The 15997-nt window shown below is 47.7% G+C and overlaps 3 protein-coding genes across 7 annotated transcripts; 1 reads left to right on the forward strand and 2 right to left on the reverse strand.

The window, feature by feature from the left end:
* Positions 1–1111: 1111 nt before the first annotated feature.
* Positions 1112–4131, reverse strand: LOC125523370 (uncharacterized). Of its 4 annotated transcripts, none has more exons than XM_087536083.1 (3): positions 3962–4118; positions 1562–1818; positions 1112–1391 (listed from the first exon to the last, which is right to left on the reverse strand). In XM_087536083.1, exons 2-3 carry the CDS (start codon positions 1812–1814, stop codon positions 1357–1359), a joined length of 288 nt encoding a protein of 95 aa, XP_087392209.1. In that variant the 5' UTR covers positions 1815–1818; positions 3962–4118; the 3' UTR covers positions 1112–1356. The 4 variants fall into 4 exon arrangements, with proteins under 4 accessions (XP_087392209.1, XP_048544373.1, XP_087392210.1 ...); XM_048688416.2 differs by having other exon boundaries at positions 3966–4117; XM_087536084.1 differs by having other exon boundaries at positions 1562–1822; positions 3966–4117.
* A 3264-nt stretch (positions 4132–7395) lies between these two features.
* Positions 7396–9438, forward strand: LOC125523679 (uncharacterized). Its single transcript, XM_048688739.2, has 3 exons — positions 7396–7840; positions 7951–7993; positions 8837–9438. Exons 1-3 carry the CDS (start codon positions 7580–7582, stop codon positions 8956–8958), a joined length of 426 nt encoding a protein of 141 aa, XP_048544696.1. The 5' UTR covers positions 7396–7579; the 3' UTR covers positions 8959–9438.
* A 2219-nt stretch (positions 9439–11657) lies between these two features.
* On the reverse strand, positions 11658–14634 carry LOC125521921 (uncharacterized). Of its 2 annotated transcripts, none has more exons than XM_048686982.2 (3): positions 13196–14634; positions 12619–13070; positions 11658–12507 (listed from the first exon to the last, which is right to left on the reverse strand). In XM_048686982.2, the coding sequence occupies exons 1-3, from the start codon at positions 13635–13637 to the stop codon at positions 12064–12066; spliced, it is 1338 nt and encodes a 445-aa protein (XP_048542939.2). In that variant the 5' UTR covers positions 13638–14634; the 3' UTR covers positions 11658–12063. The 2 variants fall into 2 exon arrangements, with proteins under 2 accessions (XP_048542939.2, XP_048542940.2); XM_048686983.2 differs by having other exon boundaries at positions 11667–12507; positions 12640–13070; positions 13196–14628.
* Positions 14635–15997: the final 1363 nt, after the last annotated feature.

Raw genomic sequence — 15997 nt, forward strand, 5'->3', positions numbered from 1 at the left:
CAAGGCAACCACCCATAGACCATGGCAGTCGCACCAACATGTCCGGGGCCGCTGCCCCGACACAAAGTCAACCCCCCCCCCCCCCCCTCCCCCTCCTCTGGGATGCGTCGACCAAGCCAACGCACTCACTGCCCAAGCGGAACAAGGATGCCACCCAACCAACATTTTCCTACTGATAATAAAGAAATTAGACGCTTGGAGTTAGGCCGTTTGTCAGAAAGGTTGCATAATGAGAAAGATGGATGTGTCGTTTTGGTTCTCAGGTGCAGATGCTCCCAGTAAAATCGTTTAAAATAGCAAAAAAAATACAAAAAATCTGATAAATGCAAGATGCTATGTGTGTGATGCCCGTGGCAAATTTCTTGGGGTTTGGATATTTTAGTAGCTCTCAGCAAAAAGACAAATTTCGGGCATTTGAGAAAAATTTGAAAACACTGTTCAGAGCTCATTTTGTCTTTTTTTGCCATGAGTTCCTCGAATGTTATTTACACACGAAATTTTGCACACAACTGGCACACTTAAAATGTTGCATTAAAAAATCAGTTTTTTTTATTTATTTTCAGCAATTCTTGTAAGTTCGTCAGGTGCAGATGAGCCCGGGCTCATAGTTGAATCCGCAAATGAGTAAGCATCTGTCTTTTGGGGCATTCGAATTTCTATCCAGTACAGCATAGGCCAACTAACTGTATATGGCATAGCACTACTTCGAAATTTTCTGTATTATATTGTTGCCTTTATTGATCACCAAACACCTTCTGCTGCCAATATTATAGGGAGGGCGCAATTTCTGTCGACTTCATCATGATATAAACTAAATAAATGGAGAATGCAGACTTAGAAATAGATTAACCATGCCATACTAGTATTTTGATCACAACGTGCAACTACCTTCGAACAAAGTTTCAGGTTATTCTTACCAGTGCAGTACTAGTAATGCCTACAAATGACAACTACAGATGCGTTGATGACTAGTTTTCAGCTTGCTTGCCTAAGGGCCTGTTTGGCCCTCCTCCGCTCCACACTCTCGCTCCGGGAGCTGGCGGAGCGCAAGTTAAAAATCCCGGAGCGGGGGAATAGCTGCTCTGCAGATCCTCAAATTTGGCGGAGCTAGTGGATCACCAAACATCTCCTAAGTATAAAGTTTGAAGCATCACACAGCTTGTACAACCAAGTCAGAAACACAGGGGCAAGGTTGTGACAAATACACAGGAAAACATTCTTTACTTTTGTCACAATCTCAACAGATAGTCTGAAACAACAAATCTACGCTTATTTCTGCGGTATAGCTTAAGCAGCATAACTGAAGCCGAGTGGGTATCCCAAAACAGATTGTTACCAACTCAAGGTGCATGAGCATCATTTGCCCATCTCCCAGACAACGCCACCATCCTCTGTATGCAGCAATCAACAAAAAGTAAAAGGATGATGAGTAAAACAGAATCGATGAAGCAAATAGATATGCATGATTTCCACGGCACAGTCATCTCAAATTTCAAGATCGAGTGGTTTTCAAATGCTAAGTGATTCCTCCAAGGTTCGGCCATGAAATGCAGGATTATACCTTTGATCTTTTTGTTTATCCAAACCTCAAGCAACATTCCTGCACCAACTCCAGCGGCACAAACAGCACCATAGATTGCCAATGCAGAAGGTAGAGATCGCCGGGGCAGAAAGTAACACTCGGGGACTTGTCTGATTTTCTTTGGAAGACGCTTCTTAACAATTGGCTGGCTTGACTCAGTAATCACTGGACCACTCACTGTTTTCCAGTCCGCATTCTTCAGCATATCTTTAGAGTCCTCAGTACCCATCATGAAACTGCCTATACGTAAATGCTAATCAGAATCGATATCCATATAGCATATCGAAGACACTCAAATCATAGCCATTAATACCATGTTGTTCCATTTAGATTCGTGAAGAGTATAAACAACGGAGCAAAAGCTCTTTTAGCTCACACAAGTACAGTGGTAGTCTGGTAGATTAGAGTTGGGTTAGCCTTTGCCAGTTGCACTAGACATACCGATACAACCAAATTATCACATGTACTCAAAAATAAATTAACATGCTTTTAGGTAGTTGAAAATTGTGATTTCTTATGATCTGCAGAAGCCAAAAAAACGCAGGTGACAAGAACTACAAGACAGTAAGACACATCCTTTAGATCTTTAGGACATCCAATGATTATCCTATCCCAGGGGTAAATAAACGAAATGATGAAAATACCCCTCTACTCCTGTGTGCAGCTGTCCTATCCAGGAACAGAGCAAAACACTACCAAGGATTAATGAACCATTCTGCCACTCAGATGCCTTCTGTTTTCCTGAATATATGCTATAAAGATGCAGAGCTGCATTCCAATCAAATTCTTTGCACAAGGGGGAAAATGCGAGCAAGTTCTCGTCCTTCCAAATGCTATGCACCTTACAAAAAAACATATTGTTAACCTTAAGAAGATGAAATATAGGGCAAGTATCAAGAGTCATGATGTTTGACGCTTGCATGTTTAGAGTCCATACCAACAACAAGAATTCCATGCTCCATTATTTTAAGCCTGTGGTCACATGGTAACAGAATGGAGACAGACGAAAAGAAAAGAGTTTACTCTCTAAACTCTACAAGCAAGATTTCATCAACTAGTCCTAGTGATGGATGCCGTCCAACGTACAGATATATAACAGACATAGTTTAGTAAATTAATCTTTGCAGTTTTATCAAGTAATCATCATCACAAAGATAACTGTCAACTACTTAACTGTAGTCTTTGCACAGGTGAAAATGGAAATACAAGAGCACCACTACAGGGCTGCCATTCTAGCAGCTACAAAGCTACCAATTCAGAGTTTTAGAAAAATTTTGAAGACAATTCCTTCTTCCTAAATGCATGAGCATAACGAATTAAGGACTGCTATTTTTTCTCAAAAAAAGGACCACCAGCAGCAGGCAGCTAGTGGTCTCATAAAACTCAATCTGAAGGTGGTGATGTAGCTGATGATATGCTTGATCCAGAAAATAATGATGGGTATTCCTGATAATTTTCCGGTGATGTTAGTGACTACATAGCATAGGACTTCTAAAGACTAAAACTAAAACAAACCGAAGCAGAAGCACAAAATGAATAAATAAATAAAAGTAAGGATGGCTTTTCATCAAAATGCCGCAGCAAACAAGTTCAGACTAGCTCTTCTAATTTAACGATTACAAAGCTCCCCTGCTAGGTCATCTAGCAGAATCAGTAAGGAACCAAGAAGATACAAAGTGCAGCAGTCTCCAGGACAAGTAATTAATCAACAATCCAAGATGCACAGTCTGAGGATACTACCACATCAACTTAATTAATTTCATTTCTCCTTGAGTTTCCCAAACAAAAGTTATCTCTCTTCCATGATATGTTTCTCTTTGATTTGCCAGCAGCAGTCAAATGGAACACGGGGCCATATACTGATATACAACATACCCTATACACGCACTGGTCTCCAACTAACAAACATTTTCTCAGATAATCTTCGGAAAAAAACACTCCATCAGACTCACATTGTGAGATGTATGACAAAATTCAGGTCGAAAGACAAATTCAGAAAACAAAGCACGAGGAACAAATTGATCGACCTTGTTCTCTGCTAAATCAACTCTGGATGAGGCGGAGGCCTGCGCCCTGCACGGGAGGCACGCCATGGGTGAAATGCCCTAACCCTAAAAAATCATGCCGTCGTGGCCTCGTGGAAGAAGGAAGAGGAATAGTGGATGCTGCCGCAGGAGGAGGCGTCGCCGGGTACGACGACACACACAGGAGGAGGAGGACGAGACGGACGAGTCGCCGGAGACTAACGGACGGGTTGTCTAAGACAGCGCTCCGCTCGGCTCGCCGGCCTGAGAGGCTGGGGACGAGACGTTTCTTTTTTCTTCGAGCGGGCGAATGGATTCAGCGACTGGGGACTGGAACGGAGGGGGAAGAGCTTACCTACGTTCGCCGCTTGCCGTTAGCCGCCGCCTGGATGCCGGTGGTGCTCGCCGGCCGGCGTGATTCCGTGGTGCGGCGCTGCGAGGTGAGAACAGAAGGGGATCTGTTTGAGGGAGAATGTAGTGACGGGCTGATTACTGGGCTTGAGGGGAGAATTGGAGAGGTATTGAATGGACCCAAGGAAATAATGAGAAGAATAGAAAATACCCAAAATCTAAAAAGTGGCCGCGTGCCAAGGGCATCTCCAACAGCCGTGAGATAGGTGTTAGTAAATTTGCCACCTAGAACATAGTAATGATGTGGCATGTATTAAATGTGGAGAAAAAGCAAAGTTGTATGTAGATTAACCAACAACCTTTGCACAAGCTCCAAAGTGAAATAGAGAGCAATCACATTTATTGTTTCACCATCTATTGGATAGCTTACATGCAACCCATTAGAATAGTTGTATGATAGCTTGTTGGTTGATGACATGGACATTTTACTACCAAGACTAACATACAACCTGTTGGGGATGCCCTAACTGGAGAGAACGAGCGGCCAGGCTTTCTTACCATCCATGAGTTGTATTTTTGTCTGTTAGTGCATGTCATTATCAGTATTTAATGTGTTCACACTAGTTAGTCTAATTTAAAAGAAACAACTTCACGTACAATTATTTTTGTTTTTCGAATTTTTAAAAAGGCATATCTTTTAAACCGCGCATCGGAATTCAGATCCGTCTTTACTGTTGAATTTTTTGCGACGAGATCTTTGAAACTAGATCCCCATGAGTATGTTTCGACGAAATTTTTTTGATGCCAACTTTGGCGCTATATTGTGCAACTTCAGTACTGCTTTGTGCAAGTTTAGTACTGCATGGTGCAATTTTTTTCAAACCCAGTTTTTTGGAGCTGCATCCACGGCATTTGTAGTTGCACACATAGTAGTCCTAGTTGGCACATGCATGGCCACAGAGTTGCACAATCTGATCCACATAGTCGCATATGAGTTGTCATAGCTTGTAATGTAGTCTAGTTGCACACATATTGATGTTTAATTGGCTTGTAACGTAGTCTAGTTGCACACACATTGATGTTTAGTTAGCAGGAAGACTAGTTGCACACACATATGCTTAGTTGGCTTGTAATATAGTCTGGTTGCACACACATTGATATTTAGTTGGCAGGACACTAGTTGCACACGCATTGATATTTAGTTGGCAGGACTAGTTACACACACATATACTCAGTTGGCGCGGCAATGTATTCTAGTTGCACAATGCAATACTTTAGTTGCACCATATAGCACCAAAGTTGGCATCAACAAAATTCGTCGAAACATACCCATGCGGAATCTAGTTTCGAAGATCTCGTCATGATGAATCCAAAGGTGAAAATGGATCTGAATTTCAACGTGTGGTTTAAAAGATATGACTTTTTAAAGATTTAAGAGGCGAAAATAAATGTATTTCACAGACTAGTCTGTACGCATTTGTTATACGCATTTAATGCTAACAAAAACATCTACTAACCGATAAAAAAGACACACGCTAGATAATTGCTATTTATAGATTATTAGGGACCAAAACTTACAATTTTAGGCCGGCCGCTCGCAAAGTGTAGCGAGCAGCCGGCCGCTCGCTAGACCGGTCCTAGAAAATATCTTGCCCAGTATCAATGCTCCTCTAAGCAAAGTTTTTTTCTTAAGTGAAAGCTATTATGGCGCATTTTATTGAGTTGTCCAAAAAAAGTTACTATAGTTCCCCAAAACGACGTTCTTTTAGGTAAGTTAGTTCACAAAAGGTGAATTGCTCTCTACTTCATGCCATCACGATCATTCAAGTTGGAAAATGCGGTCCTCATTTCACAGAAATGTGGTCATATTGTCTTTTCAAAACATCCGGGTGAATTGAAACGACACCAATAAGATCAACATTGCATGTGAATGGGTGACACGTGAAAATTAAGAAGAAAATGCGGCCATGTGTACTACTTACATACATGTTTTTTTCCCCACATCATAGCAAAAGTTAATGGGTTTCTTATGGTTGCAATGGTCGAGTCTCTTATATATTTGACAAAACAATACTTTACACCCAAGATAAATGAACGGGGGGATCTTGAGGTTCTAATAATCCACTAAGTTTGATCGGTTGGAACTTGAGAAATCTCATTTGATCAAGGTTTGAACATTCATTTATTTGTTTTGACAATCATATGAGTGGGGATGTTGGCATCTCGTAGACGGCTACCTCGGTCATCATCTCTAATGTTCTCTATCTCCGCGTAAATGCCCCTTCATCATGTCCATGCATGTCATCACTAGGATTGTACCATTGAGCTAGTCACTAGGCCCGGCCTAGTGCTTGTGGCGGTCCGTCACACAATTTTACATAAAACCCCTTATATTTTATGTGAATTAAACGGCAACACACACTTAAGTCACAACCGAATCATTATTTTATATTTTTTTCGGAAACCCTCAGACTTTCCAGATAATTCACCCGCGGATCATATTTAAATTAAACAAATGCTTTTCTAAATTATCCATATCTTTTAAATCGTAATTTTGATTTTAACATGTTATATATAAAATTTGATTAGAAAAATGTGTATAATACGAATAAATATATTATTTTTACCTACTAAATCTTTTTAAAAATTATTTTGGAAGATATTTAAGTCAAATAAATGCTTTCTTAAATTATTCATATATTTTAAACCGTAACTCCTATTTTAATATGTTATATATAAAATTTGATTAAAAATGTGTATAATCTGAATATATTGTTATTTTTACCTGTTAAATATTTTTGAAATATTATTTTGAAAGCAAACTTATAATCTATAGCACACGGTCTATTTTTGTTTTGTATCAGCGGCGATTCAGATTACAAATAAACACCCACTAAAATCATATAGAGACGGGAAAAAACATCGATAACCACACATGTACACCTCTAAAAAACCTTAAATGGAAAAAATAACAGATTTCTGGAGAGAAAGAGGCAGAGAGGGAGAGACACACCTTAGGATTAACCATATTGAAATACGTATTGCTTTATGTGAAAACCGAGGCCAACGCCAGCAAGGGTGAGAAAAAGGATAAGCGGCAACACAAATGCCAAGCCTTGCTAAAATAAAGGTCATAGACCTATTTGTGATCTTGAGTGTTGTTATTGGGTTAAGAGCGCGTGTTATTTTTTCTCCCTTTATAATGCACAGGCTCTTTTACTAGTGATCTAAAAATATGTTTGTCCACCCGATGACAAGAAACCATGTCCCATGTCCAAACATCATTATCAAATTTATCCCCAATTCAGCTAACTTGATTCATGACAATTGACCTTAATTTTAAAATAAATCACATCATTTTTTTTCTCTCGTGTTACAACGCACGGGCATGTGTGCTAGTATCATCGACTCTTCTCTAAACTTGGAGTGCCCACGTACCGTTCTTTGCAAACCACTACAGCGTAGTGAGCGGCCCAGATCAGCCGAAGTCAGCCGGCAAGCTCCACGGGAAACCCTAGCTACTCCCGGCCGGCCGCCGCCGCCGCGTCTGCCGTCCACGCTCCACCCGCGGGAGCTCGCCTCCTCCTCCACCCGCTACCCCTCGAGGCCACTCCGGACGGCCATGGCGCAGAGGGCCGCGGGCGGCCTTCTCCGACGGTCCATCGGGCTCGCGCCGCCGACAACCGCGAGGGCCCTGAGCACCAGCGCCACCACGCCGGCCGCGGCGGCAGAGGGAGAGGCGGCGGCCAAGGCGAGGAGGAACAAGAAGAAGAACCTGTTCGACGTGGCGCAGTTCCTGCCGGACTGGGGCGTCGGCTACAGGGTCGCCAAGACCACCTGGCGCGACGTCTCCTACCAGATCACCAAGATCAACCTCTACAAGGTCACCATCGCCGCCATCTATAACAATCTCTGCGGAGGAGAAAATTGATCTCTTGTTTTCATCTCCGCGCCTTCACTGTGGTTTCGTGATCTCTGTATGTGCTGATGCAGGATGGCCGCCACGGGAAGGCGTGGGGGATTCGGCACAAGGCCGGTGAGTCCTCGCACCCCCCTGCTTACTGTCCGTTAATTTAGTGGGTTGGTGGAGTGTAAGAGAACTGATAGAGTGTGTCGAATAGTAGAACATGAATGGCCCCCCTTGGATGGAGATTGCAGATTGTCGTGTGCACCAGGCTCTGTTTCGGTTTTCGTTGCAGATTGTTGCTCTCAGATTAATTTGGTTGTGCTAGAATCTGTCTGATTTCGGTAGCTTTGTCATAATGGTTTATAGTGTCCTGGCTAATTCGTGTTTGATATTTTTCATGGTGGAAAGCCTTTAGGTAAGGCAATCAATATGTTTCCTCTGTCAAATACTTCATGTCGATATGCAGTGTAACTGAAGTTTCCTAGCAATTCATACTGTGGCGTATGGTACATTTTCTAGGACATTGCAATGTCTTTATCCCAGAAAGAAAAGAAAAAAGAAGCTAGGACATGCAACAGCTATTTACCAGGTTTAACCGCTGTATCAATTGCATCACTAGGCCATGTCAAAACATTCAGTTATTTGCTGCCCCAGTTACCCCAAGTTATTACTTCTTTTTCTTATGTCTGGACCAAGATAGATCATGTTTTCCCTGCTGTTTGCAAAAGTCACAGCATGGTTACTGTTGTTGGTCTTCAACAAAACTGTTAGGACATACGCTTAATGTAGAAGAATCCTGGCACAACCAAGATTTACTGAGTCAGAAAGCAATACCCTTGTTCTCAAATATGTAGAAACCTGCCACATGCGTATAAAACGAAATACCTGAAGTTGCTAACCGATGTCAGGATTATGTTTGCCAGATTCCTCATTTTGGTTGATCTAAGGTGTATCTGTATGTTTCTCCTGCAGGCGTGCAAGCAGCCGATGCTCCGATAAGAATCAGCGGGGTTAACAAACGTGGTTGGAAGTACATAAAGGCGTCGTTGCAAGATATCCCTGGAGCAGAGCCGCCAGCCGTCACCGCTGCTTAGTCAGTTACCCGGCTAGATATTTATTTAGCAGGTGGCAAAACTGGTCCCTGTAGAAGCTTAGTGCTGAAACTATTCAGAAGGTTGACTGATCTACCATCTCCATCATTTCATAATTCTCCTTTGTCTCTGCAAGGGTTTTTTTTTTGACCCGGAACAATTCATTCCATTACTAAACTGGCTCAGCAATGTCTCTGCAAGGGGTTAAACATAGGTGAAAGGGTTTTAGCGCGGGCGTGAGGCCAGGTTGTCGTGGCCTCCATGCTTGTTACTGAAGCTAAAGATGATGTAGCGTCAATTTTTTTTTTGGTTTTTTCTTTTTGCAGTGCCTCATTTCCATCAGAAGCAAGCGCTTCACCAACAATGACAATCGATCATAAGGTGATTCTCGCCATCGAAGCCGAGGACATTGCGTTCCTAGAATGCAAATTATGATCCCGTGTAATAAAAGTTTTCTCTTGCTTTGTGTAACACCTTTCTGTTTTTCATCCACTGTGATTGTAGATTGATGATTACCTAGTGCGATACACAAGAGTTTCCGGTTCTTGAGCTCGAAAAAAAATTCATTTTTATCGCGGGCCATTTGCCTGGTATACCATACCCAGGTATTGCCCATAGAAAAAATGACACTTCATGTGAGCTCTAGCAAGGAATTCCATCACTTTGACTCTGGGAAACGTTGATATAACTCTTGAGAATTCAGCCAAGACCTGAACCATCTATAACTCTGAACCTCGCTTGGTAAGCAACATCGATGGCCAGCGAGTGGTGAACACCAACACAAATCACAACAGGGCATAGATTAGCGATCAAGAGAAGCCGCTCGTCCCAGCTGTTTTTCATTGCTAGGGGTTAAACTTTTTTTTTGTTTTGAGGATGAGGGGTTAAACATTCTGAAGCCCATTTCCGAGCACGTACGTGAAATTTGCCTGTCTTTGGACACGCTCTGCCTGCCACGGCACCGGACTTGGAGCATAGCAGAGCAGCTACTACAGCTTCCCTTCTATTCCTTCTCACCTCTGTTACTGCTGCTGCGCGGGCAGCTGTCTGTTCTTTCTTTTTAACGGCCCGTCACTCTTCTCTTTTGCTGCCCAATGCCCATGCAAACAGACGAGCACACCGCTGTAGCACAGCGTGTTTGCTGCCAATCTGCTGAGCCGCAGCCCCCCAGTAAATTCGATCAGAGGGTCCGTCAGGGCAATCCCTGCTCGAGATAACGTACGTACGTACGTTAACCGGTCCCCGGTCATTTTCCCTCCCGGAAATTGGAGCGGCAACGGATTACCACGGAACGGTTTTTTGCAATCTGGTTCCAGTTCTCTCTTTCCCTCGCTAAACTTGGAATCAGGGCGGTTCCAGTTCAGAACCAAAAAAAGGTCCATGCATGGAACTAGATGCCCAAGTTATTCCGAAGATGAAAGTTGGTTCTTGTTCACAACAACAACAACAACAACAACAACAAATCATCAATGGCTCGATTCCCTCACCCTCGTAGTACCTCCTTGACATCGCAAAGGCCTCAAACACAACCCAATTTAAGTAATTATAACCCGATTTAAGTTAACTTCGTAAACATAGCATGCATCTAACATGTCACAAAAGTTCAATTACAACCCAATTTAAACCAAGCATGGCATGGGACAAGCACCTTTGGCTCTCGGGTCGGGTGCATATGCATCTGATATGAAAATTTAACTTAATAGTTGCAACATAAGTAAAAAAAAATCTGAAACTTTTTTGAGAAAACTTGACCTTCAGTTGTACTTGTATAAAAAGTTTTGCCAAGGAGGTGGACCGGTTATTGGACCATAGGATCTCGCAGTATCCAGATGAAGGGAGGAGGAGGGGTGAGCAGCGTAAGTGCACTCAGGTTGTGTTTGTTCGGGCCGCAACCAGCAACCTCCACATGCCGTGGCTGCAACGGCTCAAACCTCTGTGTGGAATACCCCTAAAAAAACCTTTGGGTGGAATCAAATTCTATGACTGCTTAAGAAACCAAGAGTAGTTTCTCAAAAATAAAAACAAAAGAGTATTTTCCTGAAAGAAGATGACTTGACATGTGCCCGCCATATCCGAATTTACGCAGCGAGAAAATGACTACTTCTTTTGTCAATTGGTAAAAGAAGATTTGAATTTGGCGTTATTTATGACAAAATTTGTCTTTTACGTCTACTGAATACAAAGACATCCCCATTCTGCACCTGGCCGCACCAGGGAGGGCCACTGAAAGTGAAAACTCCCGGATCATGGGAGGGAGTTGAGGTTTGCCTGCTTTTGCAGTTGCACGCGCTCTGCTGCTGCCGGCGTCTGTGCCTGCCCCGGCAAGCACTGGGAAGAGCAGCTTCTCCTCCTTCTATTTCTTACCACTGTTACTGCTGCGGCTGTCAGTTTTTCTAACGCCCTCCCCGTCGGCTTTGCCATTTTGCCGCCCAATGAATGCCTCTGCTGAGCCGCAGCCCCCAGTAAATTCCATCAGAATCGGACGGTTGCTGCTCAAGATAATGTACTACGCTAGTACCTGGTCCCTACCCATTTTCCCTCCCAGATTTTGGAATATCAGAACAGAGTTCAGACTTCAGACCGAATTCTGAAACCAGGTCCAGTTCTTTTTTCCCTCGCAGAATTTGGAATCAGAGCACAACAGAGCTCAGACCAAATTCAGAAACCTGGCCCCGGTTCTTTTTCCCTCGCAGAATTTGGAAAATCAGAGCAGAGCTCAGACCGAATTCAGAAACCTGGCCCCGGTTTCTCTTTCCCTCGCAGAATTTTTCTGGAAGCAGAACAAAACAAGCAATCAATCGGGCAGCAGGACAGCTGAAACAAAACTTTTATTACAGTGCAGACCACACACGCCTTTCCCGCCAAAACACGCCCCCCACATCCCTTCCCGCCATCTCTGAGCGCGCGCTTGCGCGCCAAACCGAGCTCGATCGGGAGCTGTTATTAACACCGCCTCATCCGCGCAGCGTGATCCCAAGACCTCGCCTCTCCCGCCACAAACCCCAACTGCACACCCTGACATGGCGGCTGACCCGCCATTACTAGCTACTAGCGAGCGAGCTGCCACGCACACGTGAACCCAGAACTGACACACGCGTGTGCGTGTGCTTATCGGACTGCCTCGGAGGCGGTGCACCGGAGGCGGCGGGACTCGTCGCGGCGGTGGGAGACGAGCTTGGCGGCGTCGCGCCACCACACCACCTCGCGCTCCCGCTCCTGGAGCCGCCGCTGCGCGCCGTCCAGCGCCGCCTCCAGCTCCACGATGCGGTCCTGCTGCCGCCGCTGCAGCAGCTCGTGCAGCCGCCGCTCCAGCGCGCGCGCCGACACGCCGCCGTGCGGGGGGCTCCTGTCGCGGTCCACCACCTCCCCACCGTCGTCGTCGTCCTCCTCCTCCTCCTCCTCCTCCTCGTCCTCTTCGTAGTCCTCCTCGTGCTGATCCTCTTCCTCCTCGTCGGCGTTCACTTGCGCCGCGTGGTCGACGACGCAGCTCCTCGACGTCGTCGCGACGGACACGTGCGCGCTCCTCGTCGTCTTCACCTGCAGCGGCGGCAGCTGCCAAAAGAGAAGACGCGTGCATCATCAGCAAACGCGCGTGGGAACGGGATGCATGCATGCATGGAGTACGTGCTACTCAAGATATGCGTGAGGTACACTCGATCGTACTACGTGCGTTACGTTACGTGCCTCGAGCCCTCGCATGGGCGCGTGCATGGCGCGTTGCTGCGCCTGCATGCGGCTCAGCTCGACCTGTAGCTCGGCCTCCATCTTGTTATGGTCCATCGCTACGACGGCGGCCGAAAGCTGGCGGCGATCAGCGGTCCGGGCGCCGGAGCAGTTGTCGGACAGCGCGTCCTCGGCGCGAGCGATGGGGTCCTTGATCACGGTGGACTCCTGGGAGGAGGAGGACGACGCGGCCGGAGCATAGGCAGGAGCAGAGCCGCCTTGCTTCTCCTTCCCGACGGTCTCGTGCCGGATCTCCGACACGAGCGCCTCCATCTGTGCGCGGAGCTCCACCATCTTGTTCAGCTCCACCGCGCTCTTGGAGAGCAGCAGCACCAGGCTCGCGCCCAGGCCAAGGTTCATGGACATCACCTCCTCCTCCGGTTTCTTCCTGCCTGCATGCATGCGCAAGTCCAACGATCATTCACAAGTTCCGATCAACATCAACATCAACATCATCATCTAATCGCTACGAGTTGTAGACGATCAGTGCGGCCGCATTGCGAGAGTTAGCAATTACCTAGAGAGCTCCGGGGCGTGTCCGTGGGCAGCTCCGGCGCACGCTGCACGACCTTGACCCTGGTGGAGCCGACGTCGTCCGCCGACTGCTCAGAGGCGGCGCCGTCGTCCTTCCTCTCCTCCCTGTTACTTTCGCCGACGGACGAGCTGCTACTACCGTACCGCCGGGGCAGCCTGACCCGGCACCCGAACGACCCTCCTCCGTTCCCGCCGTTATGATCGCCGCCGCGCAGCAGGATGCGCGACAGCAGCGACCGCGGCGACTGCTGGCAGTCCGCCCCGCCACCGGTCCTCGACAGGAGCGCACGGATGGACGCCGGTGACGAGGAAGACAGCGCCGCCGACGCCAGGCGCGGCGGCGGAGGCAGAGGCAGTGGCGGCGCCGTCTCCTCCACAGCCGCCACTCCGCGTCCACGACCGCCATCTCTAACTAAACGGGCCATCGATCGTCAGTTCGTTACCCCGATTACAAGCTTGCTTCCCGTAGGTGGGAGTGGGAGGTGGGTGCGCGTGGCGGGAGATGGGTAATTCGAATTGTTCGCGGTCGATCGATGCACGATGCACGGCGGCGCCCGATATTTATAGGAGGCGGCTAGAACTAGGAGCAGGGTATATCCGGCCGAACAAAGAGCACCGGCTGGCTGCGCGGCAAGCTGAAATCTCAGCGCACATTCAAAAATAGCCCCAATTAAATGCAGCACGGCCGGATCGAGCTAATGAATCGACTTTGGAAGCTAGCCGGGGGCGCCATTAATCGTGGCAACGGGGAGCTAAACTAATGGCGATGGATGGACCCGGGCACGTACTGGAGGTACCTTAACTGAAAGCGCAGGCGGGGGAATTGAGTGCGGGGGCGGGCAACCCATGCGCGTCGCCGGGGCCGCAGTGAAGGCGGCGGAGGCGGTACAGCTGCAGGTACGAGCATGCATGCATGCACTGACGCCGGCGACTGTGGCGCGCTTCCATTTTCACCTTCTGCTTTTGAAATGGAAGCTGTGATTCTGCGAGTTACTGACGCGCCGTGCAGCGGCAGAGCGCGTGTGCGTGCGCCGGGCAGAGCAGGGCAGGGCAGGCCGGCGTGACAGCAGCTGAATAGGGGGGGAAGAAGGGAATTTTCGGCCTGAGCCCGGTGCAGCTCTGCGTTTCTGCGGGAGGGAATAGTGGGAGTACTACCATGGCAGTGCAGTGCGCTGCTGCCATGGCATGGCTTGCAGCTTTGCAGGCTTGCAGCGCCTTGGAAAAGGAAGCTGGCAGGGAGCTGCCGGAGGGGCATTTCTGGGCCTGGCACTATGTCCGCACAGCCGTTGGATGGAGCATCCGACGGACCAGATTAGGGAAAGGCAGTGCAGCAGGGGCACCGATCAGAGACGGCAGGCTATCAACTTCTAACACATGGACGCTTTGTGCAAGATGCAAAGAAGAACAAAGCCATTGCTCATGCAAGGTGCTAGTGCTACATAACTGTAAAAGAAATTGTTCAAGCGGTAATTTGTGCTCAGATCAGTAAAATGCAATTAACCATGCGGTAATCTCTGCTCAAACTAATCAAGGGACGCCCGGCCGTGGAGCGTGTACCTGCTTGGACCATTTCAAAAGGCTAATTACTACGCAGTAGGAAAGTTGTAGACTCGTAGTAGTACTTATACCGGGGAGTGATCGCCATGTGAAAAATTCAAAAACCGGATCTATCTACGACGGGAAGCCATACGTGAACGGCGCGGTACAGCTCCGAACGGGGAAAGGGTGGCAGCGGTTGACCGTTCCATTTCAAAATTTCCCCCGGTTCCGTTCCACGGCCGAGTCAGAAGCAACGCCGTAATGCCGTAGTACCCACGTATCGATCAACTTGCTACTGCACATACGAACGAGCGACGCACGGTAATAAGTGCGCAACTCGTGTTGGTAATTAATCATCTGCGTTTGGTGGGAGTAGATGTTCCTGTCGATTATGAAGGCGTCTATAACGACTTTGTCAATGTCAAAATGATGTGCCGGATCAGTCTCCTGAAGGTGCTCATAAGGTAGGATGTGTGTGAGTTCATAGGAATGTGTGTATATTTCCACCAGTATATCCGTATGCATGAGCGTCTACGGAGGTGGTTGCGGCGGTGGTCTCGTGGAGAGACCACTCCTGGTCGTACTTGACCATCTCCTCATCGAGGCGGCGGAGATGGCGCTTTGCTCGTGTCCGTCGTGGTCTTCGACCGGTCCAGGGGCCATTTGCTAGCTCCGGGTCCACGAGGCAGCGGCGGGGCGTCGGAGTCTGCGAACTCTGCCCGGCGCCCGGTGTTGCACTTGTACCCCCCCCCTCCTCCGAGCGTCTCTCCCTGTCTGCGTAGTCCAGCGCCGTCTTGGTGCTTCGGGAAGACGAGTTGCCTCCACGGCCGCCGTCAAGGTAGTACAGAATGCGAGCGTGCGCCTTCACGGCGATTGCATGGAGCAGGCCATCACCGATGTGGCTAGACGGCGATGAGAGCGGCTCCTCCTTCACACATAGAGGAGGTGGCGATGAGAGCGGCTCCTCCTTCGCATGTAGAGGAGGCAGCGAGAGCCACCCCTCTTTGAGGCGGCGGGGAGGCAGCGACGGCCGCTCCGGCTTTGACGCGGCAAGAGGTGGTGACACCCGCTCCTCCTTGACGCGGCGTCCAATTTAAACGTCATGGTTGCGCGAGGGAGAGCGGGAAGGGGAAGGAGGCTTCGGCTTCACTACACAGAGAAGCGTCTCCGGTAGCACCGTCGGACCGTGGTCGTGGAGGAGCGAGCGACGGAGCATCAACTCCATCTGCTCCTCATATTCGACGAC

This window comes from Triticum urartu, chromosome 7A (assembly GCF_056163025.1).
Source record: "Triticum urartu cultivar PI428250 chromosome 7A, HENAU_Tu73, whole genome shotgun sequence".
NCBI classification, from domain to species: domain Eukaryota; kingdom Viridiplantae; phylum Streptophyta; class Magnoliopsida; order Poales; family Poaceae; genus Triticum; species Triticum urartu.

Excerpts from the sequence above, each read along its gene's own strand:
- LOC125523370 (XM_087536083.1), bottom strand. The coding sequence starts at position 1,814 with ATGATGGGTACTGAGGACTCTAAAGATATGCTGAAGAATGCGGACTGG. Across the intron at positions 1,392-1,561 it reads GATAAACAAAAAGATCAAAG|AGGATGGTGGCGTTGTCTGG; the intron begins GTATAATCCTGC and ends TGCTGCATACAG.
- LOC125523679 (XM_048688739.2), top strand. The coding sequence starts at position 7,580 with ATGGCGCAGAGGGCCGCGGGCGGCCTTCTCCGACGGTCCATCGGGCTC. Across the intron at positions 7,841-7,950 it reads CCAAGATCAACCTCTACAAG|GATGGCCGCCACGGGAAGGC; the intron begins GTCACCATCGCC and ends GTGCTGATGCAG. Across the intron at positions 7,994-8,836 it reads GGGGATTCGGCACAAGGCCG|GCGTGCAAGCAGCCGATGCT; the intron begins GTGAGTCCTCGC and ends TTTCTCCTGCAG.
- LOC125521921 (XM_048686982.2), bottom strand. The coding sequence starts at position 13,637 with ATGGCCCGTTTAGTTAGAGATGGCGGTCGTGGACGCGGAGTGGCGGCT. Across the intron at positions 13,071-13,195 it reads CACGCCCCGGAGCTCTCTAG|GCAGGAAGAAACCGGAGGAG; the intron begins GTAATTGCTAAC and ends GCATGCATGCAG. Across the intron at positions 12,508-12,618 it reads CACGTAACGTAACGCACGTA|CTGCCGCCGCTGCAGGTGAA; the intron begins GTACGATCGAGT and ends CTCTTTTGGCAG.